The sequence below is a fragment of the Aotus nancymaae genome, unplaced genomic scaffold (assembly GCF_030222135.1).
Source record: "Aotus nancymaae isolate 86718 unplaced genomic scaffold, 86718_ANA_hifiasm-v0.15.2.pri h1tg000193l, whole genome shotgun sequence".
Lineage (NCBI taxonomy): Eukaryota > Metazoa > Chordata > Mammalia > Primates > Aotidae > Aotus > Aotus nancymaae.
The window spans coordinates 1,454,015-1,478,284 of record NW_026988608.1 but is presented as its reverse complement, the minus strand read 5'-3'; the positions used below and the strand labels follow the sequence as shown (position 1 = coordinate 1,478,284).

General features: G+C 58.0%; 1 protein-coding gene across 1 annotated transcript in view; it reads left to right on the top strand.

Annotated features, from left to right (window-relative positions):
* Positions 1 to 24,270, top strand: part of JAKMIP3 (Janus kinase and microtubule interacting protein 3) — a 104,565-nt gene that overhangs the window by 72,636 nt on the left and 7,659 nt on the right. The window contains 13 exon segments of the mRNA XM_064371853.1: positions 564 to 695; positions 796 to 831; positions 1,640 to 1,699; positions 5,709 to 5,837; positions 7,070 to 7,198; positions 10,223 to 10,306; positions 12,630 to 12,692; positions 15,058 to 15,156; positions 16,381 to 16,479; positions 16,569 to 16,628; positions 19,268 to 19,333; positions 20,051 to 20,119; positions 20,205 to 20,282. Coding sequence (XP_064227923.1) covers positions 564 to 695; positions 796 to 831; positions 1,640 to 1,699; positions 5,709 to 5,837; positions 7,070 to 7,198; positions 10,223 to 10,306; positions 12,630 to 12,692; positions 15,058 to 15,156; positions 16,381 to 16,479; positions 16,569 to 16,628; positions 19,268 to 19,333; positions 20,051 to 20,119; positions 20,205 to 20,282 — 1,104 coding nt within the window.

Genomic DNA, 24,270 nt, shown 5'->3' with positions numbered 1-24,270 from the left:
CGACTCGGAAAATCCCGGGCGAGGGTGGTAAGAGGCTGCGGGTCCCAGCAGGAGTCGGGGGCGGGGAGTCTCTGCTCCCCCAAGGCCATGAAGCCAGGACTGGGGGATGTCAACTAGAGTCGTGTTCCGCTGCCCAGAGGACCCCGAAGGCCATGAAGCCAGAGCTTACCCCACAAGTCATACAGCGGGACGTGGGGAAGGAGGGCGCTCCAGACCCCTCTCTGCTGAAGTCCCCTTCTTCACATGCTGAGTTAAAGTCAGGAGGGATTTGGGAGCGGTGGCCAGGTGTGAAATGGGCACACAGCCCAGTGCCATCCAGCTGTGCTTTCTGGGAGCCCAGCAGGGCCCATGTGTCCGTCCAGGCTGCACAGACCTGCCCCTGCTGCGGGCCTGGGCCCAGACACAGGCTTCATTGCCCGGGACTCCGCGGCTCGGCTGCTCTGAGGCCTGAGGGGAGGCCACGGGCCCCACCGCTGACAGGCGAGGAGACCCCCCGCTGCCCCCTGTGTTCAGGCAGACCACTTCACCCCCGGACTCATGATGTGGGCTGCTTGGTGTTTCAGAGACAGAGAGCTGGAATCATACGGAGACCCAGTTCCTTGAACGACCTTGATCAAAGTCAGGATGAGAGAGAAGTCGATTTCTTGAAGCTTCAGATTCTGGAGCAGCAAAGCCTCATAGATGAGCTTTCTAAGGTACCCAGGGCAGTTGGCCACGGCCCATCCCCTGGCTTCCATGGGGCTTGGTTGACAGGGACCCTGAGCCATTCTGTAACGTTCTGCCTTCCTTCCCTAGACCCTGGAGACCGCTGGCTACGTGAAGAGCGTGTTAGTAAGTAGGCTCGGTGCCACCTTCCCCAGCCCCTGCTCCCCGCGCCATCGCCCGTGGGACCCATTCTGTGCCCAGCGCTCCTCACAGACCACAGAGAAGTGGCCACAGCTGCCTCGTGGGTGGATTTTGCTGTCCCAGTGCTACGCGGCCAGGGCTGTGTGCAGGGGGCTGAGGCGCCCTTTGGTGTGGGTCAGACAGGAGCCAGGAAAACCGACCGATGCCCCAGCTGAGACAGCACCGGCTCAGGACCATCGTGTTTCCGAGTTAGTGGCCGGGTCAGGGCTGCCCTCCTGAGATTGCTCACCCGGCCAGTACAGACAGGCAGCTGCATCCCACGGGTTCACCCTCACGGCCATGAAACCGCAGCGTGGCTTCTCTGGAGAGCACGTCTCCTTAGTGTTTTAAGGGTGTCAGTCCCCACACAGACGTGGATGCCACTCCTGCAGGGTCCAGAGGGGCCCTGGCCATGAGTCCCCTTCCAACTTCCCACAGTTATGTGCTCCCCGAGTCACTGCCCCACGTGGCCCCTGGACACATTGAGAAGGGGAGCTGTTGCACCACTGAGCAAGACAAGCTTAGAGCCCACCTAACCAGGGAGCTGGCCGGGGAGCCGCCCCTGTCACCCTGCAGACATGAGCTCCCCAGGCAGCAGAGCTAGAGCCGGGCCTCCTGCTGTGCTGTGGGGACAGCCAACATGGACGCCGTCTTCCCCATCACCCAAATGATGGCACGGGGACATTACACCCTGGACTTGAAACTGCTGGGGCTGCTCCAGCACTGAGACGACCTCTTCCACCGGCTTCTGCAGGAGCGGGACAAGCTGTTAAGACTTCGGAAGCAAAGAAAGAAAATGGCAAAACTTCCCAAGGTAAGGAAAAGTGCTCCGGTGTGTATGGGCAGTGCACCCGGTGTGTGTGCCAGGGAGAGTGCCAGTGTGTGTGCCAGGGAGAGTGCTGGTGTGTGTGCCAGGGAGAGTACCAGTGTGTGTGGAGCGTGCTGGTGTGTGTGGAGAGGGACGTGCTGGTGTGTGTGTGGAGTGTGCTGGTGTGTGTGGAGAGGGGCGTGCTGGTGTGTGTAGACAGGGATGTGCTGGTGTGTGTGGAGAGGGGCGTGCTGGTGTGTGTGGAGTGTGCTGGGGTGTGTGGAGCGTACTGGTGTGTGTGGAGAGGGGCGTACTGGTGTGTGTGGAGAGGGGCGTGCTGGTGTGTGTGGAGAGGGGCGCGCTGGTGTGTGTGGAGAGGGGCGCGCTGGTGTGTGTGGAGTGTGCTGGTGTGTGTGGAGCGTGCTGGGGTGTGTGGAGATCATATTGCTGTGTGCTTATTAGGGTCAGTCTGTGGAGATGAAAAGAAAATAATTTTTATTATTTCTAAAGATTGTTCAAATTGAAATGACCAAAATAGGACCCAGAATAAATATATTGTTATCACATTAAGAAACTTGTTTCTTTGAAATTTCCCAGAGGAGATAGGAATTGATAGCGACTGTAGCGGCAGCACTAGTGTGGAAGAGGCTGCAGCTCTGGGACACACGTGTCCTCGCCGCTGTGTGGGGTCTGAATTCTCAGGACCTGTGGCCGCACCACTCAGAGGACAGGCTGGTCCTGGCTTGCCACTCACCCTGTGCGTTCCCGTCCTGCCGGTCACCATCCCGGCCACACCTGCAGGCTGCGGCTCATCCACAGGCCACGCAGGGCAGACCCACGTCCCCAGAAAATGCAAATGCCAGGTGTCATTTCTCTACAGCAGAATCCGTGTGATAAACCTGTGATTTTTATTAAAGGAGCCTTCGGAGCAGTTGCCAAAGGACCTAACTCATCTCCTGCTTTATGCAAAGTGTGTGTGTGTGTATGTGTGTGTGTATTTGTGTGTGTATGTATGTAAGCGTGTGTATATATGTGTGGGTAGGGTGTAGATGGTGTATGTGAATGTGTGCATGTGTATGAGTGTGTGTGTATGTGTGTGTATATGTGAAAGTGTGTGTATTTGTATGTGTATGTATGTAAGCGTGTGTATATGTGTGTGTAGGGTGTAGATGGTGTATGCGTATGTGAATGTGTGTATGTGTATGAGTGTGTGTATGTGTATGTGTGTGTATATTTGTGTGTATGTAAGCGTGTGTATATGTGTGTGGGGTGTAGATGGTGTATGTGTATGTGAATGTGTATGTGCATGAGTGTGTGTATGTGTTTGTGTGTGTATATTTGTGTGTATGTAAGCGTGTGTATATGTGTGTAGGGTGTAGATGGTGTATGTGTATGTGAATGTGTGTATGTGTATGTATGTGTATGTGTGTGTATATTTGTGTGTATGTAAGCATGTGTATATGTGTGTGGGGTGTAGATGGTGTATGTGTATGTGAATGTGTATGTGTATGAGTGTGTGTATGTTTGTGTGTGTATATTTGTGTGTATGTAAGCGTGTGTATGTGTGTGTGTGTAGGGTGTAGATGGTGTATGTGTATGTGAATGTGTGTATGTGCATGAGTGTGTGTATGTGTATGTGTGTGTATATTTGTGTGTATGTAAGCGTGTGTATGTGTGTGTGGGGTGTAGATGGTGTATGTGTATGTGAATGTGTGTATGTGCATGAGTGTGTGTATGTGTATGTGTGTGTATATTTGTGTGTATGTAAGCATGTGTATATGTGTGTGGGGTGTAGATGGTGTATGTGTATGTGAATGTGTATGTGTATCAGTGTGTGTATGTGTTTGTGTGTGTATATTTGTGTGTATGTAAGCGTGTGTATATATGTGTGTGTAGGGTGTAGATGGTGTATGTGTATGTGAATGTGTGTATGTGCATGAGTGTGTGTATGTGTATGTGTGTGTATATTTGTGTGTATGTAAGCGTGTGTATATGTGTGTGGGGTGTAGATGGTGTATGTGTATGTGAATGTGTATGTGTATGAGTGTGTGTATGTTTGTGTGTGTATATTTGTGTGTATGTAAGCGTGTGTATGTGTGTGTAGGGTGTAGATGGTGTATCTGTATGTGAATGTGTATGTGTATGAGTGTGTGTATGTGTTTGTGTGTGTATATTTGTGTGTATGTAAGCGTGTGTATGTGTGTGTAGGGTGTAGATGGTGTATGTGTATGTGAATGTGTATGTGCATGAGTGTGTGTATGTGTTTGTGTGTGTATATTTGTGTGTATGTAAGCGTGTGTATGTGTGTGTAGGGTGTAGATGGTGTATGTGTATGTGAATGTGTATGTGCATGAGTGTGTGTATGTGTTTGTGTGTATATTTGTGTGTATGTAAGCGTGTGTATATGTGTGTAGGGTGTAGACGGTGTATGTGTATGTGAATGTGTATGTGTATGAGTGTGTGTATGTGTTTGTGTGTGTATATTTGTGTGTATGTAAGCGTGTGTATATGTGTGTAGGGTGTAGATGGTGTATGTGTATGTGAATGTGTATGTGTATGAGTGTGTGTATGTGTTTGTGTGTATATTTGTGTGTATGTAAGCGTGTGTATGTGTGTGTAGGGTGTAGATGGTGTATGTATATGTGAATGTGTATGTGTATGAGTGTGTGTATGTGTTTGTGTGTATATTTGTGTGTATGTAAGCGTGTGTATATGTGTGTAGGGTGTAGATGGTGTATGTGTATGTGAATGTGTATGTGCATGAGTGTGTGTATGTGTTTGTGTGTATATTTGTGTGTATGTAAGCGTGTGTATATGTGTGTAGGGTGTTGATGGTGTATGTGTATGTGAATGTGTATGTGCATGAGTGTGTGTGTTTGTGTGTATATTTGTGTGTATGTAAGCGTGTGTATATGTGTGTAGGGTGTAGATGGTGTATGTGAATGTGTATGTGTATGAGTGTGTGTTTGTGTGTGTATATTTGTGTGTATGTAAGCGTGTGTATATGTGTGTAGAGTGTAGATGGTGTATGTGTATGTGAATGTGTATGTGTATGAGTGTGTGTATGTGTGTGTGTATATTTGTGTGTATGTAAGCGTGTGTATGTGTGTGGGGTGTAGATGGTGTATGTGTATGTGAATGTGTGTATGTGTATGAGTGTGTGTATGTGTATGAGTGTGTGTATGTGTTTGTGTGTGTGCGCGCACACGTGTATGTTGCTTTTAAGCACTCAGCGGTGTTTTCTCACGGCTGTTAGACCGTTGGCTGCTCTCGGTCACAGACACTTGCCCTTGGAAAGGTCGGGAGGAGGAGCCGTCCAGGCTCTCCCTGCTCGGGACCCTCTGGGGTTTGGAAGTGTCCAGTGCACGCCTTGGCCTTGCGAAGGAGGGCACAGGGTGTGGGGGGCACACAGGACAGGGGCTAGCATTTGGCAGGGGGTAGGGGAGCTGGGTGGCCCTGGGGTCCTGGGGGGAGTTTGCCGGAAGGTTCTGGCAGAACTGGGAGGAGGCCTGGAGGCCACCGTGGCCACGGCAGAAGGGACTGGGGAAGGTGGCTGTCTTCCTGTTTTGTAGCCCTGTGGTTCTCGAAGGCAGGGGTGAGGGGACCTAAGGATGCAGAAGTCAGGGTGAACCTGGGGATCCCCGAAGGCAGGGCGTCTCACACCAGCTGGCGGAGGGCCCCATTTTTGTTTTTATTCCAATCAGTCAAGGACTGAAACTTAAACACACACACAGAAATCCATTACTGGGAGCGAGATTGCACCGGGCAGGTCCAGGACCTGCTCACCCACAGGACTTCGGGCCCCGCTCCCACCCGCCCTGGCAGCCTTGCCATAGAGCCCCCCTCACACCCAGGCCCCTCCTTGGCCGGCGCCAGGGCAGCCAGGGACTGAGATGGGAGGGCACCATGGGGCGGGGCTGCAGCCCCTACCATTGGGCAGCAGGAGGAGGAGGTGGGAGAAGGAGGCTGTGCCTGGGTCTGGGTTTGAACTGACATGTTGCGTTTCGGTCACAAGCCGGTTGTCGTGGAGACCTTCTTTGGATACGATGAAGAAGCCTCCCTGGAATCGGATGGTTCTTCCATCTCTTACCAGACGGACAGGACGGACCAGACCCCGTGTACCCCAGACGATGACTTGGAGGAGGTAATGAGGCTCTTCCCGCTGGGTCCTGGCCTTGGCTGGGGTGGGGCTGCTTCCTTCCCGAGGAAGCCCTGGGTGGCCCTCACTGTCACCCACCCGCTGGTGGCCGGCTCAGGCACAGTGAGAAGCTCCGGTGATGTGACTCGGGATGTTGCCTGAGGCCAGCTCCTTGCTCCCGTGAAGGCTGAGCCAGGCCTCCTCCCGCCATTGAGCCTACGCCCTTCTGAAGAGGGGTGTGGTGAGCTTTCCCCTCCTAAGGGGCCTCCCCAGGGGGATCTGAACCACTTGCCAGGGAGTTGGTCCCAGTGCCAAGAGCTCATTAGGGTGAGGGGCATTGAGCAGGAGTTTTCTTCCCAATAATGGCGCGGGCGTTTCTGCCTGCCAGCCCCTCTTCCAGAAGGACAGCTACCCTCATGTCCAGGCAGCCATCTCAGCAGCAGGCTGGAAACCTTGGCGTTGTGGGGCCCAGGCTCTGTGGCCTGGGACAGGGAGTGGGGTATCTACAGTCAGTGGCACAGAGAGGATTGGGCCTCCCCTGCAGACCCTGGAGGATGGCACAGCAGCCACAGACCTGCCGAGGGACCTGAGACTTCCTGGAACAGCCTCGGGCAGGGTGGGGCTGGGGAACTGGGCCAGGCCGGGGCTTCCGGGCTCAGCGACTCCAGGACATGGTTCAGCATTCCGGCCCCAGTGGCCCCCTGGGACGCTGTGAAGGCAGCAGCAGGCTCACCTGCCTTCTCCCTGGGGTGGCAGATGGCATTGCAGCTGGCAGCGTGAGCCTGCAGGAGTGATCCTGGGAGGAGGCGTGCTGCCTGGGGTGCTCGGCCCCCTTCACAAAGCCCAGCTCTCTTCCCAGGACGCATTTCAGCAGAGCAGAGCGTGTGCAGGCCCAGTCAGTAACAGAAGGTCTGCTGTGTCAGGGCAGCCTGGCTGGCAAGGTGAGACCCCAGCCCTGGCCACCAGCCCAGCAGGCTTACCCTGGCCTCAGCCATGCAGCAGGCTCAGCTCCCACCCCAGGGCCCGGTGCTCCCCTCTGCAGGGAAACCTTTCTCCAGCAACACTGAGTCCCCAGGCAGGCGCCCCTCCCTGCACACGGGAGAGGGTCCCCCTCACGCTGCTAGAGAGACCCCCCAATTGATATCTGGGGAGAAGGGAAGCCCCGGGGCCCCACCGATGGAGGAGGTGCTGGCTGCTGACGCCGTGTCTCTGTACGTGTGGCATCTGTGTCTCTCCAGGGCATGGCCAAGGAGGAGACGGAGCTGAGGTTCCGGCAGCTGACCATGGAGTACCAGGCCCTGCAGCGTGCCTACGCCTTGCTGCAGGAGCAGGTCGGAGGGACGCTGGATGCAGAGCGAGAAGTTAAGGTCTACATGACTTCCGCCGTGCGCTCCGGCCCCCTCGTGCCTTCCTGAGTGACCCCCGTGGCCCGGGCCGGGGCACCCCCACTGCCAGCCCTCCTGGCCCCGGCCCCTCCTCTCCTGCCGTTGCCTCTGGTCCCGGTGGGAGGGACGGGCTCAGAGCGGTGCCAGGCGCAGGTGTGAGTGAGGGTCCTAGGGGAGATGGGGCGGGGCGGTGGCAGGGGCCCACAGTGCCCGGGGTGGGTCTCCTCCTTCCGGACCTCCTCTGCTGCTCTTGGCAGCGAAGCGGTGACCCATGGCAGCATTGAGCTTGGTGTTGAAACTCATGGAGGTCGTTCATCCTCAGAGGCTGAGCTGGCATAGGCCCTCTCTTCCTTCCTTCTCCCCCACGGGGCAGGGCCCCAGCAGCCGTGTCCCCTCCACCCGCTTCCCTGGCCCACCTGAGCGTCGGCCCCCAGGAAAGGCCCCCGTGTGGCTGGCGGGTGTCCTCTGCGGGCCACGGAGGGCAGTGTAGGCACCAGGCCCTGTCCGGGGGGGCCAGGGTCAGGGGTCAGGGGTTGGGGGTCCCTCGCTGCCCCACCCTCCCAGACTGTGGCTCAGAAGGGAAGCTCCTGGAGGAACTGCACCTGGTGGTCCTCACAGGGGTACAGGCTGCCTCCTGGGGGAGCTGAGGGGTTCTCCTGAGCAGATAGCTAGCTCTGGGATCTGGGGCTCCCATTGGCCTCCGACACCCCACAACAACCCTGCAGGGCCAGAGACACCAGTGTCTGGTAATTCTGCAACTTAGGGTGGCTGGGCTGGGTGGGGGATGGGCGTCTTGGGGTGAGGGGAGAGTGTCTGCAGAGCACTCCAGCGTGGTCCACACCAGTGCCCTGGGGAGCCACTGGCCTCACCCTCCATCCACCCAGACCACCCTGGTGACATGGCTCCCCCTCCTGCCTTCCTGGGCACCTCACTGGGGACGTGTGTTGTGAAAATGAAGAGAGATCCCCCCACACCCACCATGCCCCTCCTGCTGTCCTGAGCAGGCACCTAGCCCTGGAGGAGACTCCCCCATCTCAGGCTCGGAGAGATCTGCCTGTGTAACTGGGGACTTTAAATGTCCCCTCTTTCACTTTGACTTAATTTTTTTCATGACCCCTGGAGAAAGGAACAAATCCAGGCCTCAGCTCAGAGCATCCTAAAGCACGGAGGCCCTGAAACAGCTCAGCCTCCGGGGCCCAGCCTCGCTCCCTCACAGCCCAGCCGGGGCAGAGCAGCCACCGTGTTCTCCCGGCCAAGCTGGCCCGGAGCTGGAGGAGCTGGAGGAGCTGGAGGAGCTGGGGGAAGCATCCTGTCCTCCCATTTTCCTGTCGGGTGCTGGAGAAACATTTGCCTGGGGGCCACGTGAAAATAAGAACTTAGAAGATTTTGCTTTGAGAACAAAAATGTCCAGATTGCATGCAAAATTTTTCTTAATGTCATTTAGAATCAGAGGAAAATCTGATGCCAAGAAGTGCTACATGGTTATTTTAAAAATTGAAAGATACAGAAAAGATTAATGAAGAAACTAGGCTAGGCAGCATCCCACGGTCTGATTCTGTATCATAACTGGAAATGTCACTCCTCGCTGGAAGTCGAGGCAGCCTCAGGATAAGGAAGAGGCCGTGGAGAGGCGTGGGAGGACAGGCAACTGAAGACGTGGACGTGGGCCCGTCCCTGACACGGTCATGAGGCTTCGGGGGTCCGTGGCCACCTGTGACTCCGTCTCCCTTTGTGGGAACACAGGGTTAGGACTAACTAGAACCCCCTCTCAGCTCAGGATTCTCCAACCCAAGGGCTCACACCCACCATTGTGGCCTCTTAAGGGAGAGAAGGCGGAGGAGCCAAGGACAGCCTGGGGGCAGGAGCCGGGCCCCAGCACTGGGGGAACCACAGGCCACGCCTCCGCCCGCCTGCACTCCGGCTGATGGATCCTCTGAACACGAGCCTTGTCCCGAAACGCACCCCTCCCTTAGAAGCTATCCCCAGAGAGCAGGAGCCACTGTGGGGTGAAACGCCCATGGTTTGGGGCCACCAGAGCAAACTGAATTCAGAGAGGGCGGCTTAGACCTCAGCTAGAAGCCTCGGGGGCGCTCAGGAGGGACTTCACAGACCACAAACCAGGGTGCTGACGTGGAAGCCCAGGGCTTTTCCTGCGGACGTGGGGCGGGCTCTGGGGAAGTCAGTTAAGGAACTCACAAAGGCTGGGGCAGCTCCCAGACAGGCACCTGACCGCCCGGGGCTCCCAGCGGGTCTGTGGGGAGAGTCCCTTGGATACACAGGGCAGCAGGCAGCTCCTGTACAGGCACCCGACCGCCCGGGGTTCCCAGGGGTCCATGTGGGGGGTCCCTTGAACAAAATGTCCTGGTCAGCACCCGCAGGGCTGAGCACAGGTGAGGCCTCCATCCTCCTCCTCAGCTGTGTCATCCTGTGAACAAAGATTTCTCCGAACAGGACCTCAAAATTAACCTGCGGAATTGCCCCTTAGAATCTAAGTGAGATCACTTGCTTCAAATGAGCCTTAAAGTCCTCCCTCTAGGGCTGGGCGCCGTGGCTCACACCTGTAATCCCAGCACTTTGGGAGGCTGAGGCAGGATCGCTTGAACTCAGGAGTTTGAGGCCAGCTTGGGCAACATGGTGAAACCCTGTCTCTACAAAAAAATACAAAAATTAGTGGGGCGTGATGGCTCATAGCTGTGGTTCCAGCCACTCGGGAGGGTGAGGTGGGAGGATCACTTGAGCTCGGGAGGCGGAGGTTGAAGTCAGGCAAGATTGCACCCCTGAGCTCCAGCCTGGTTGACAGAGCCAGACCCTGTCTCAAAAAAAAAAAAAAAAAAAAGCTCTTCCCCTCTTCCCCTTTTAGAAAGCATTTCTTCCAAAGGAAGGGGGAACAGTCCCGTCTCAATGAGCTTAACTGAAAGGCTCTTCCGACGTCTCCTCGCGTGTGTGTGCTGTCTGTCTGTCTGGCTTTTAGAGAAAATTTGATGTCTCCTTCCTCCCATCCCACAGACCCGTGAGCAGCTCCAAGCCGAAGTGCAGAGGGCGCAGGCGCGGATAGAGGACCTGGAGAAGGCCCTGGCGGAGCAGGGGCAGGTGAGCCCTCAGGCGCCGCGCGGCCGTCGGGGGTACACGTTGGGGGGAGTGCTTGGCTGCACCTGAAGACAAGCAGCTCTAGGGGCTTTGCAGCACCCACGTCACCCCGCAATAAAACATGCCGGAACCAGGAGGAAGGAATTCCAGGCCAGCCTTGCGTGAGGCAGTACTCTGCCTGGGCCTGGACACAGCCTCTCCTGGGCTCGATCTTGGAGGATCTCTCAGTCCCCTGAACTCAGGGCTGGATTTCAGGTCCTGCGGGTCCTGCCCCGGGTGCTGGTGGAAAATGTCCAGAGACTTTCTGACCTGGGCTTCCCAGGAGCCCGTCCTCCAGGTGGAGAAAGTTGCCCACGACGCAGGAAACCTGCTTTGTCCAGAGTCTGTCACTGCCCTCTGCCTTCTACGACCCCCACCACCCCGGGTCCTTCACGCCCCGTGGGGAGGCATCCACCCCTGTGGCCCCAGGCTGAGCCTCCCCTCTGACCTGCGGGGCCTGACACCAGAATGGAGGGTGTCGCCGTGGGGCGGGGAGAGCACGTGAACACGCGCTGGGGACAGGGACGAGCTTCCCTGGCCCCCGCCCAGCACCGTATCTGGCCCATGGCTGTCCTTAACTTGTCAACTGCTGGATGGACAGACAGGAGGGTAACGTGAGCCCTGGACGTGCCACATCGCCGGCATCCCAGCATTCAGTGTTGTGGCACCTGTAGCCAACCTCCACCCTCCTCGCCTCTTCCAGAGTGGTGCCAATACCGCACCAGGCCCAGCCTCCGCAGAGTCACAGGAGGCCCGGTTCCCAGGCGCTGGTGCGAAATTCCTGGGGCACCGTCCGGCGCTCACAGGGTTTCGCAGATGCTCCTGTCTTACTGTCACCGAACCCAGGCTCGGCCGCTGGCCGCTCAAGAGCCAAGCCCAAGACAGGAGTCAGTGGGAGGAAAATCGGGTTTAGTCAAGAAGCAGCGACCTGCAGAGATGGCGGACGAGCATCACAGATACCATCGCGCTTCCCAGGCTGGCCTGAGGGTGTCACGGCAGGGGATGTGGAGAAGTCGCATGCCAGGGCTGACCCCGTGCGGTCAGGGCAGTCAGTGCCTTGTCCCGATGACTGTCTTGAGCAGTGGGCATCAGGCGGCGTGGCTGGCATCAGCGTGACTGCGACAGGAACGCGGTTTAACCGCTCACGTTCCTCCTGGCGCGGGACATTCCGAAGCCCGTTTCCTAGGCTCAGCTTTTCAAGGCCAGTTCCCGGAGTCCTCGAAGCAAGGCACGTGAACTGAGCATTATGAAAAGCCTGGCGCTGCAAGAAGGGAAGAAAGAAAAACAGAGGAGAGTGATTGTTTTTCGAGATGGGGTGGAGTCTCTCTCTGTGACAGTGTGCCAGGAGAGGAGAAGTGACCAGGGCAGTGGGAAAGCAGGAGGCTGAGGAGGATGAGAACTCCGCTTCCTTCATCTGCCAAACCGGCTCCTTCAGACTCGGCAAGAGCTTCGCAGGCGACTTTGGGGAGAAGAAACTTGGGACAAATCCAGCGTCTGAAGAAACCAACTTTACTCCTGACACTTTGCTTTTTTCTTAAAAATGCATCATTCTTAAAAATGCCACTTGGAGGCTCCCCGAGTATGGTCAGCGAGGTGCCCGCACGCCATTAGTAGAACCAAGACCACCACCTGCCACGTGTCCTGACTGTAACGGACGGGACACCACCACCCTGAGTGAACTGTGGTCTCCACCTGCCGAGACCCTTGCTCTACAGCTGGGTCCGAGCTCACTGTGGCTCAGGGTCCCCTGGGCCTGTGATGTCCGCACAGGACAGTCTGCCGCCAGCACCTGGCCCGGGGCACGAGCCTGGCCTGCGGTCCGTGGGGCTGCATGCGGCGTCTCTGAGGTCCTCCTAGGCAGGACTGTCCCTGCTTTCTCTCTCTCAGAGGAAACGGGTGAACCCACAGGTTTTCGGCGAGGGTGTGACATGGACTGTTGTTAGGTGGTTATTTCAGACGCTGCGCGTTGGACCCTTTCATGTTCTTGGTTTTTGTTTGTTTTGTGACAGGGCCTCAGTCTGTCGCCCAGGCCGGAGTTCAGTGGTGCAGTCACAACTTACTACAGCTTGACCTCTTGGGCTCAAGCCATCCTCCCACGTCAGCCTCCCGAGTAGCCGGGACCACAGGTGCACGCCACCACGCCCGGCTAATTTTTGTATTTTTTGTAGAGACTGGGCATTGCCACGTCAGCCGGGCTGATCTTTGGTGTTCTGCAATGTCACAATTTAAACATTGGTTTATGAGTTCCTCTAGCAGTGTTTTTCTTTCTTTCTGTTCCATTTTTAAGGATATGAAGTGGATTGAAGAGAAGCAAGCACTGTACCGGAGAAATCAAGAGCTTGTGGAAAAGGTGAGCCCCAAACCCCTCGGAGAGCCTGGGAAGACTCACTCTATGCTCCTGGGGGCTGAAGGGTGGAGCCAGGGCTGAGGTTTCTGAATGGCTCCACCCTGGGCCCCTTCTGCTCCGCCCCCTTCTGCGGGACCAGTCAGGAGCCCTGGGGAGGAGGACTCGGGCCGGCCGGCTGGAGGGAGCTGGGGCCTGTTCTCCGGTCCAGGCAGAGTCCCTGTCTGCAACTGCGTCTCCATTCCTGTCCTGCTGTGCTGATGGGCTCTGTGGGTGGGCTGGTTAGAGCATCGTGAATCAGGTGCCCTTTTGAGACCACTGGAATCATCCCCATGGAAAGCCTGGCTGGGTCAGGGAAGTCTCCTCCAGCAACGCTTGTGAGGAAGCTAAAGGGTCCTCAGGGTCTGTGGACCAGCCTGGCTGAGCAAGTGCATGTTTGAGACTTCACCAGGGCATCACCTGGCGAGCTCAGGTCCAGGCTCTCTCAGCCCCAGATGACAAGAGGCTCCCAAAATGCTGCCCCCACCCCCACCCCTACCCTGGCTGAGGATTGTGGGCTGGACAATTTTACCTGATGTAAAACAGATCAGAACATGCAATGTGTGGCCAGGCTGCTCTAAGTGGCCTTTGCTTCTGCCTGGGGTGCAGGGGCGGGAGCGCAGGCTTCACACGGGGCGCCTCTCCACCACATCAGGCCTGACTGGCTCAGCTGCCTCGTGCACTGGTTAAAGGGGTCACGGCACTGAGGGCCCTAGACTTAGGTTAGGTCTGGGTTGTCTGGAACCATCCCAAGAGGGGTGCACTCCACAACTGTGGGAGCAGGTGACTGGCATGAGCCGGGGGTGGGGCTGGCTGTGGGTCCAGGGGTCATTACCACGCTTGGGTGAGGGGTGCTCCATGTGACCCCACCCCACTTGTCCACCAGCAGGGACAGGTGTCCTGAGGAGGCAGCAGCGCCTCAACTGGGCAGATGTGACCCTCTGGGGGAGATGCCAGGGTGGCCTGGTGGATAAGTCTGACATGTGCCAGCAGGACCGAGCACCAGACAAACGGGTGTCTCACCCAGCCCCTGCACTGCTGTCTGCCCACGGCTGGTCATGCCCTTTGGGGGTCCTGCTTTAGGCTGGGTTCACATCTTGAATGGTGAACAGCACCCCCATGTTTCCTGTAGACACCCGGAACAGCTCTTAAATTAGATAAACTGTTTCCACAGAGCTCAGTGCCATGCCTTGCGTGCCATGTAAATGCTGGCACAAGCAGAGATTCACACGCACTTAAGGGCACACGCTTGAACAGCCACACACGGAAATGCTTGTATGCACACTTGAACACGTGCACGGAAATGCTTGCACACGCACTTGAACACATGTGCACGTAAACACTGGCACACCCACTTGAACATTTGCACATGGAAATGCTTGCACACGCACTTGAACACATGCACGGAAGTGCTGGCACACAGACATAACTGCTTGTGCACATGCACATGTGCCCAGTTGCACACTTGGAGCCTGTGCTTTTCCCCAGCTATGCTGGGCGTGGCTCACATTCCTGGCCCTGCAGGTGTTCTGCGGCAGCCCCACCGTGCAGTGGCACACAGCTGGCCATGCGGGAGGGTCCAGCTCCCACGGAGGAGTGGGCTCACTCAGAGGATGCAGCGTTCCTGAGTTTTCCTTGGTCCCCTGAGCATCAGAGCAGGTCATTAGTCCCCCAGCCTCAGCGCCAGGCGATGGATGCAGCTGCCTGCCCCTGGTGGACCCTGCCCCCAGGAGGCTGCTGAGGACACGTGCCATGGGCCGTGTCACTTTACACTTTGGAAGGAGTGGTGGGACTCCTGCATCTGGTTTACTTGTTACTGGTTCTGTTGAAACAGTCCCTTAAGTAGCCAAGTTAATTTCAGTGTCCAGGCAGCCATGGTACCCGCTCCTTCCACTGGGCATAGCCTGGGCTCCGAGGGACACCAGAGAGCCACTTGGGGCATTTATCCTTGATGGCCTCCGTCCCCCATCCCAGCTTAGAGTCCGGCTACGGCCTCCAGGCTCATGGCTTGCGGTGCACAGCCCCTGCTCGAGACGTTTATCCTCCACAGCCTCCTTCCCCATCCCTGCCCAGGGACTGCCCAGGCTCAGGGCCCCGCTACGGCCTCCAAGCTCCTGGCTTTGGTGTGCGGCGCCGCCTGCCCAGCCCCACCCACCACCGGACGGCTGGGCTGTGTCACTAGGACAGACCCAAACGCACCCAGGGCTCTGAGGAGCTTCGAGGGCTGGGCACCGGGCTGGCCAGCTGGCCTCACTGACCGCCAGGAGTTGACCTCCCAGGACCTCTGGTGAGAGATCCAGACCCCTCACCTCATCCATCTTTTCTGTTGCAGATCAAACAAATGGAGGCGGAGGAGGCTCGGCTCAGACACGAGGTGCAGGATGCCAGAGACCAAAACGAGCTGCTGGAGTTCAGGATCCTGGAGCTCGAGGTAGCTGGGCCAGTGGCTAGCACTGTGGCCGGTGACCAGTGGCCGTGGCCTGTGGCCGTGTCAGGGATCCAGCCCTCAGCCTTCCCAACCCACACGAGCCCCTGAACGTGAACCCAAAAGGCCGGGTCAGGGAGGAAAGAGGCAAATGGCTGTAAACCGCCACCTCTTCGTGTGGAGGGTGAGGCTGGCCGCTCAAAGCACGTGTAAATGGGGCCGTGGCCGTGGCCGTGGAGCTCAGCGTTGTGCAGGGAAAACAATGCAAAAGCACGACGGGTGCTGATGCAGCGTCTGCTCCACACCTGTGTCCCGAGGCGCCGGCGCGTCCGCCGTCTGTCTGCTCCCGTGGCCCTGCGGCAGCCGGTGCATGGCAGAGGCTGTGCCCAGGCCTCAGCGCTTGGCAGACGTTTGTTTCTTGCTCACAGAAGCCCCTGAGTGAGGGCAGTGGGGGCCACGTGGTGAGCCCTTATTCTGTGCCCTGCTGGCCCTGGCCCTGCGTCCTCTGCTATGACCGTCACAAGAGGAGGGAGGACGGGGAGGGGGATCCTGCCGGGCAGTTCAGGCTGGGCATGAGCGGCCATATTGCTGTGCTCATGTTGCACTGCAAGGGTGGTCCACCCGTGGGACTGGGAGGAAGTGGCCCACACAGGGGCCACCCCTGCCGAACACCATGTGCAGCCCTGAGGCCCCTATCTCAGGCCAGCACCTGGAGCCTCAGAGTCCGAGTGGAGCCACCTCTTAGAGCCCTCCTGTCCACTGCGGGGGCAGGGCAGCTGTGTGGTCACTCCACGTGTGGACGACCTCGGCCACGTGGGCCTGTCTGTGGGGACGGTGGCAGCACTGCCAGCCTGTCCTCCAGAGGCTCTTCTGTTCAGGCCCTTGGGGAACACGACCTGCAGCCCCTCCCCTGAAACTCCCCGCAGCCCCTGTGATTCACTGAGGGATGGGCTGTGGCTCAGGGTGGGGACTGCCCAGGCCGCGTGGCCAGGGCATGATGAACTCTGCTTGGCCCATCTGGGGTCAGCGAATACACAGGGGCCATCCTCGAGGGCCGGTCCAGGTCCAGAGCAGATTCTCCCACCACCACCGCCGCTGCAGTTTGGCTTTCATAAATGCTGTGTTGGTCTCTGGTTCCACGGTCTTGGCCCGTGTTCCTCAGGCCCCAGCACGGCCCTTTTGGAAGGAAGGGATGGGAAGGGAACAGCTCACCCTCTGCTCTCTTCTTAGGAGAGGGAGAGGAAGTCGCCCGCCATCAACTTCCACCACATGCCCTTCGTGGATGGGAAGAGCCCCCTGCAGGTGTACTGCGAGGCCGAAGGCGTGACAGTGAGCCTCGCCCCTCCCTGTCCCGCCTCTCCCCGTCCCCTCTGCCCACCCCGCGCTGCTCACCCCTGCCTGTCCTCTGTGCCTCCTAGGACATCGTGGTGGCGGAGCTGATGAAGAAGCTGGACATCCTGGGCGATAACGCCGTAAGTGTATGTCGCTCTCCTGGCTTGTGCATGCCCCTCACACCCACAACCCCCAGCCCAGCCCCCTGGGGTCCAGGAGCCCTACCAGCCTCCCACAGCCCTGCCGTGGGCCACCCTGCCTGAGACGCTCCCCAAGGCCCAGAGCCTGCTCAGAATCGGAGGCTTCCTCACACTGCTCCGGGCCCACTGGGGCCTCTGCTGGGCACCTGGTTCTTCCAGCTGACGGCACTTCCCATCACATCGCCCCGGCTTCTAGGGTCTCTCAGCTCTTCCTCACTTGTGTGGGGATGGGGGCTGTTGCTCTTAGGCCAAGACCCTTAGGGGTTCCACTTCCTTGTCTTGGGAGAAGAAGCGGACTCTGTAGATAACCCCTACATTTCATTTGGGGCAGAATTCCAATTTCTGCAGCAAACTGCTTGAAAGAATGTTAATTACCAAGTGGGCAAGGTAAATGCACCCCTTCATCCACTTTCTATCCGTCCATCCACTAATCCTCCACTCCCATCCATTTACTCCCCGTCAGTCCATCATATGCCAACCCTTCATTCATCCTCTGTCCCATATCCATCCATCCAGCCAGCCTCCATCATTCATTTATCCATCCTTTATCTATCCTTCATCCATCATCCCTAATCCATCCATTCATCCATCACCCCTATTCTGTCCATCCATTCTCCATCCATCATTCCAAATCCATCCATTCATCCATCACCCACAATCTGGCCATCTACCCACCGCCATCCATCCATTTCTTCTCCATCCACCATTCTCTACCCATTAATCTTTCACCATCCACCCATCCTTCATTCATCCTCCATAATCCATCCTTTATCCTCCATTCATTCATTCATTCATTCTTCAGAATCCATCTATCTATTCATCCGTCTTCCACAGTTTATCCATCCTCCATCCACCATTCATCCATGTTCCATAAGCTATCCATCTATCCATCCTCCATCCTCTATCCTTCCGTGCATCCATGGCCCCTCCATCCACCCATCCATCATCCTGTATTCATTGACCTTCCACTCCCTCCATCCAGGGCCCTGTGTGAGAGGACTCCCTTCTCCCCTTTCCCGCCCAGCACCTGGGGAGCAGAGAGGCACAGGGCAGGGGTGCTTTCTGCGGGGAGGCTCTGCATCTGGGTCTGCTTCTCTCAGACCTGGGGACTCCGTTGTGGTCATAGGTGGCAGAAGAGCCACAGCAGGGCGGCTATTGGCCTGACATGCTCTGGGGTCCAGTCCTGGGTAGCAGCCCCATCATGGGGTCTTGGGAACCATATTGGACAACTCTCTGATTCATAGTTGGAGAAGCTGAGGCCCCAAAGGCACCGCCCAGGGTCACAGAGCTGATGTAGTGGCAGAGTTGGGGGCATTCAGCTCCGCCCAGGCCGATTTCAGGGCTCCTGTCCATTCCCGTAGCTGTCCACCAAGAGTGTCACTGAGTGTGTGGCCCTGCAGCCATCACGCAGCGTCTGAGGCCATCATCACAGAGCGCAGGGACAGAGGAGGTTAGGGACCGGAGGACGCTTGGCCAGGCTTAAGCCCAGGGGACTCCTGACAGCGGGCCGACGGTGTTCCTCCAAGCCTGGCTGTGCAGTCAGCGTTGAGCAAGCTTCACATGCGCCTCGCGGTTTAACCACATCCGCTAGATTCCCTCAGTCACCCTGAAGCCACCTGCTCAGCCTCCCCAACTCCAAATGTGGGGAGAGGCCTGTGGCCCGCCCAGCCCTGGGAGAAGGGAGCAGGGCAGGAGGGACGAGGGTACCCGGCCCCAGTCCCACAGGATGAGGTTCTTGCCTGAGTCAGGAGTGCAGCTGGCCCCACCACGGACTTCAGACTGAGCCTGCCTCCCACCGTGGGAGACCCCGGGCAGACTTTGGGGCTGCGGACAGCAGGCAACGCCTGGGCTTAGGGAGCTCACGCTCCAGGGAGAGGACAGCGTGGACAGGGCTGTTGGAGTGAGTGGGGAGAATCAGGGAGGCTCTGGGGAGAGGAGCAAGGGCCTCCCCCACAGGGACCAGGCACCCAGCCCCGGCTGTCCTGTGAGCTGGGGCCGGGCAGCCCTGTTCTGGGCCAGGCTGCAGCAGAGTCTGAGAGTGTGGGGTGCCCACGTCCACATGGCCCCAAAGCCATACTCACTCTAACCAGAAGGGCCACCCATGGACCCTCCGGTGGGGAGGAAGCGTGAATAAAACATGCACAAAACCCGCCAGGGATTCACCATTTCACAGCCATGAACTGGTCTCCCTGCACTGTTCCCAGTGGTGTCTTAATAACCACAGGTGCCTGTGCAGAGGCCGGCTCTACACACAGACGGGGACAGAGGCTGGGCGGAGCAGCGGCGGCTGCTGGGGACATCGTGACCGCCTGCCTGCATTGAGCAGCGTACACTCATCTGCCTCGGCTGGTTGCCCAGACCTGGTGGTTACCAGCAGGGGGAGGATGACAGAAGACACAATGGACAGCACCCAAGGGAGCAAGCTCGAGTCAAGGGTGTCAGAGATGCTGGGAGCTGTCAGTCAAAGTGCTTTCGAGCTGTGGCCCGCCCCGGAATCCCCAGTCAGCCTCCCATGCATCCGTCACTCACCCCCGCCCCCGAAGGCACTGCTTCTGACCACACCTGTGTTCTGCTTTTGCGTGCAGAATCTGACCAATGAGGAGCAAGTGGTTGTCATCCAAGCCCGGACAGTCCTGACCCTGGCCGAGAAGGTAACAGCAGCTGTGTGGACACTCGAGAAGGGGCAGGCTCCTAGGGTCTCCTGCCCTGCTCAGCTCAGAGGTGCTCTTCCTGGGAGGAGGGTCTGAGGGCCGGGGTGGGGTCCACTGCCCCGCTGCCCTGGGAGATCAGGTCAGTCAGCACCCACTGTGCACCTTCACAGAGGACAGATTCAGCTGCACTTTGCTCTGACACCGGCCCTGTCTATGTTTCTTCCCAAAGGCGGGAAGGTATGGTGAATCTACAGGCAGTGTTCTCTGTTCAACTTACCATGATCTCTTCTGGGGCCACCCACCCACCCACCACCTGCTCCTAGTCCCACCCCCAGCCCAGACCTGCCTGGTGGGCTGGGTCTCCCACAGCAAGGAGAAGGGGTGCTCCTGGCACATAGGGGCTTGGAGAAACAGGCCACCCCTCCCCACCCATCCTGGCAGAACTCTGCAGACGTGTCCGCTCCCATGTGCCCAAGCCAGTGTCCGTCCTCTGTGGAGAAGGTGTCGGGGTCAGACTTCCTGGACAGCTGGAGGGTGGGAGGGGCAGGGCCACGATGCCCGTGCAGCCCTATCTCCCTGGAGAGGGCTGGGCTCTCCCCTCCCTAAGGAGAAGAGGAAGGAAGACCCAGGCTGCCCTGGCTTCTCTCCCAGCTGTCTCCACGAGCCGGGGTGGGGGACCCTAGGGGTCACTGTCCTGCTTGTTCTGTTTGCGCCCAGTGGCTCCAGCAGATTGAGGAGGCAGAGGCGGCGCTGCAGCGGAAGATGGTGGATCTGGAGACCGAGAAGGTTGGTGGCATCTTCCCCGAGGCTCTGTGGCTCAGTGCTGCAGATCGGACGTCCGAGGCCGAGACATGGTCCTCCTGTGTTTCAGGAGCTGTTCAGTAAGCAGAAGGGCTACTTGGACGAGGAGCTGGACTACCGGAAGCAGGCCTTGGACCAAGCCCACAAGGTGAGAGGCGCGAGGCTGCTGGCGCCCCGGGGAGGGGCACTGGGGTGGAAACGGCTCAGCTGCCCAGCGGTGCCTCAGGTGCCCGTACGGGTCGGGTCTCAGGGCCCCCAGCAGTCCCTACCAGCCCTTGATGACACTGTGTAGTAGACCCCGGCTCTCCAGAGCTGCCTGGTGGGGTTTTCACTTACAGCTTCATAAACAGAGCAGGATTCGTTGGGGAGGTCTAAACCCACGCTGTGCAGTGAGAACGTGCTACAGCTTCCGTGCGGGTCACTCGGGCACAGAAACACGGCCTGATTCCTAAAGGCTGTCCAGGCGTCGGTGTGGGCCGGTGTCTACCACCTCCCACCCCTCCCCTGAGGAACCGGAGAAACCAGGGGCTGCTCTGGGACACGGCCTGCTCGCTAGGGGAAGGCGTGGTCTTGTTCTGTTTCACCTACTGTGGCTGGGAGGAGCATAGGGCATTGCTAGGTTGAAAACTAGGCTTCAGAACTGGGTTCCCCTGCTGGGAGCTACTTCCCCTGTGACTGTGCAAGCAATCGTCTGTCCCTGCTGGACTCCTGTCACATGACCAAAGGTATGACCGGGAGGATATTCAGGCCCTGTTGTAAGTGTCACCACCAAGAGGCTCACCTCGGGACCTAGCCCAGCAGGTGAGGTCTTGACCCTCATGCCTGTGAGGAGACCCGCTTGGCTACTTAAAGAAAGGGAAGATGGGCTGGGATAAAAATGCTCATTCTTGGGACCAAGTTCAGCCTGAGAATTCTCAGAGTGGTGGTGATGATGATGGTGATGATGTCAAGGTGGTGGTGATGATGGCAATGATAATGGTGGTGGTGGTGGTGGTGATGATGGTGATGATGGGTGATGATGATGATCATGGTGGTGGTGTTGGTAGTGATGATGGTGGTGGTGGTGATCATGATGATAATGGTGATGGTGATGATGGTGGTGATGATGGTGATAATGGTGATGGTGATGACGGTGGTGATGAGGAGGATGATAATGATAGTATTTTAATGAGAGCCTACTCCAGAGCCTTTCCTATGTGGCAGGCACTGGTCTGGCCAGCCAGGCACAGAAGTTGATGGCCTGCCCAAGGACACGTGGTCATAGTGAAGGCAGGAGTGGAATCTCAGCATTCTTCCCCTGCGCCCACAGCCCTGACTGCCGCACTAGGGATCTCTCCTCCCCGAACTCGTGGATGTGAGTTCCTCACATAGAGGGGCCAGGGCTCAAACGCAGAACCCTACAGAGCAGAGAGCAGCCACACCAGGCACCTGGCATCCTGGGTGGGGTGCAAGGCCCAGGTCAGTTGCTGTGGAAGCCAGTGTGTGACCTGTGGGAGGCGTTGGAGGGAGATGACCTGGGTTTGAGGCCCGGCTCAGCCAGTAACTACTGTAGGGATTGGGAGTTCCTGTAGGAGGCTGGGCATGGAGGCTGGCCCTGGCTAAACTGGAAACGGCCCTCCTGTTGCTATGGTGAGTGTCATTATCGCTACCAGCATGTGTGCACAGGCCTGCGTGAGAGCAGCTCACAGGCCACTGGCCGTGCTTCCCTGGCCACTGCCCTCATGGCCTGTGGGTGCTGAGAGCCAGCCCCGGGTGAGCTGGCCCCAGCAGTGATGAGACCTGTGTCCCTCCAGGTGGCCAGGGACCTGTGTGGCACGGAGTACATCTGTCTGCCCTGCTCATGGGGATGGGGCGGCCCCCAGGCACAGGCTGCTGTGGGCTTAGCTTCCTGGACAGTCACTGGGCCTCACGTGCTTTGGTCAGAAGGAAGGAGGCTGGAAGTGGGTGGTCACCTGATGTAAAAAGCAGAGGCCCCTCAGTGCCCCAGGCCATCCACACTGCAGCCAGCTGACACTCCTCTGCTCGCGCCTTCTGGGACTCCCGGCTGCCCTTACTGGAGAGACCTTCTTGCTGAGGTCACAGGCCCTGTGGCATCCGGCCCCCGCCCCCTCCCTCAGCTCAGCCTCTGCCCCCCGCAGCCCTTGGCCTCTGCTTTCCAGCCTCCTCACACCCCCTCCTCCTTGCTCATCCTGTTCACGCTGTCTGCTGGTATAGACAGGTTCCTCTCTGCTGGATGAGGAAGAACCTTCTAGAACAGTGCTCTCCCATGAGCACCAAGGCCCATGCCGCTGCCTGAGTGGAAAGGGTGGGATCCAGCTAGGGAGCAGCCCAGCTGGCAGTGTCTCCACTGCTGTGCCGGCACCACTCCCGCAGGCCAGGATACAGGGGACCCCCCGCAGCCTGCCGCTGCTGCTCCGTCCTCCGGGAGCACCCTCCCTTTCCTTCTCCTGCCCGTCCCTTACTGACACTGCAAGCCTCAGTTTTGCACCTCGCTTCCTCCAGGAAGCCTTCCCTGACCCCAGCGAAGTAGCCCTGACACGCCCCACTCATGGAAATGGGTCTGCCCTCCTTCAGGGCAAGCAGGGGCCGTGAGCATGTGCTGCCGCCTGGTCTGCTAGACCAGCACGAGGCCTGGCAGGCAGCAGGTGCTTCGCGGGTGCTGTGTAGGTGAACAGGAAAAGAGGAGTCGTGTGGAGACCTTTAAATCCAGCCCACCTTGAGACAGGAAAGGGAAGAGAAGGACATGTGTTTCTGAAATCTTAGAGATGGTCATCATGCCGATGGTAGGAAATGTTCAAGGTACAAAAAGAAGATTGTGAAAAAAGTTCCCATGTTTCCTTTCAGTATCACTTTGAGGTGAGTGTGAGGCAGGTGTAAAGAGGACATGGAAATGTTGCACCTCCAGGACGGCAGCTCCCGGTCCGCCAGGCAGCACCTGTCTGCTCAGCCCTCACCCTTTCCACCCTGATGTCACGGAAAATTCCCGTGTAAGATTGTGTCTGGAGTGATGCCTCAGGCCCAGAATCCCTCCACTGGGTCGGGAGAGTTGCCCCATGAGTGGGGAGGTAGCCTGTGGGCCCTGACCTGACAGAAGGCAGGATCTGAGCACAGAGGGCTCCAGGAGTGGGGCATCCCTCACACGCCCTGGCCCAGAGCAGCTGCCTCCACGGTCCTTGTGATCAAGCATCCCATGGACCCCTGGTGAGATGAGGGATGTGGGTCTCCGCACACGTTTCCAGGTCAGTCAGGGCTGCTCCAGCTTCCCACAAGGCCACCTCTCTCTGCCACCTCCACTGTAGCTGCGTCCTCAGGCCTCAGACAGGGCCAAATACTCGGGATCATTTGGCCCCAAAGACCCATGGGGAGGCACATAGCTGCTGGTGGGACCAGGATTAATGCCCCCTACTCTGGAGGAACTGGGGGAATCTTCCAGTGTGATGCTGGGGGTCTCTTCCTGTGTTATGCTGGGGGGGCTCTTCCTGTGTGATACTGGGGGAGGGATATCTTCCTATGTGATGCTGGGGGGGTCTCTTCCTGTGTGATACTGGGGGGTCTCTTCCTGTGTGATGCTGAGGGGGCTCTTCCTGTGTGATGCTGGGGGAGGGATATCTTCCTATGTGATGCTGGGGGGGTCTCTTCCTGTGTGATGCTGGGGGAGGGATATCTTCCTGTTTGATGCTGGGGGGTCTCTTCCTGTGTGATGCTGAGGGGGCTCTTCCTGTGTGATGCTGGGGGAGGGATATCTTCCTGTGTGATGCTGGGGGAGCTCTTCCTGTGTGATGCTGGGGGGTCTTTTCCTGTGTGATGCTGGGGGAGGGATACCTTCCTGTGTGATGCTGGGGGGTCTCTTCCTGTGTGATGCTGGGGGAGGGATACCTTCCTGTGTGATGCTGGGGGTCTCTTCCTGTGTGATGCTGAGGGGGCTCTTCCTGTGTGATGCTGGGGGGTCTCTTCCTGTGTGATGCTGAGGGGGCTCTTCCTGTGTGATGCTGGGGGAGGGATATCTTCCTATGTGATGCTGGGGGGGTCTCTTCCTGTGTGATGCTGGGGGAGGGATATCTTCCTGTGTGATGCTGGGGGGTCTCTTCCTGTACGATACTGGGGGAGGGATATCTTCCTGTGTGATGCTGGGGGAG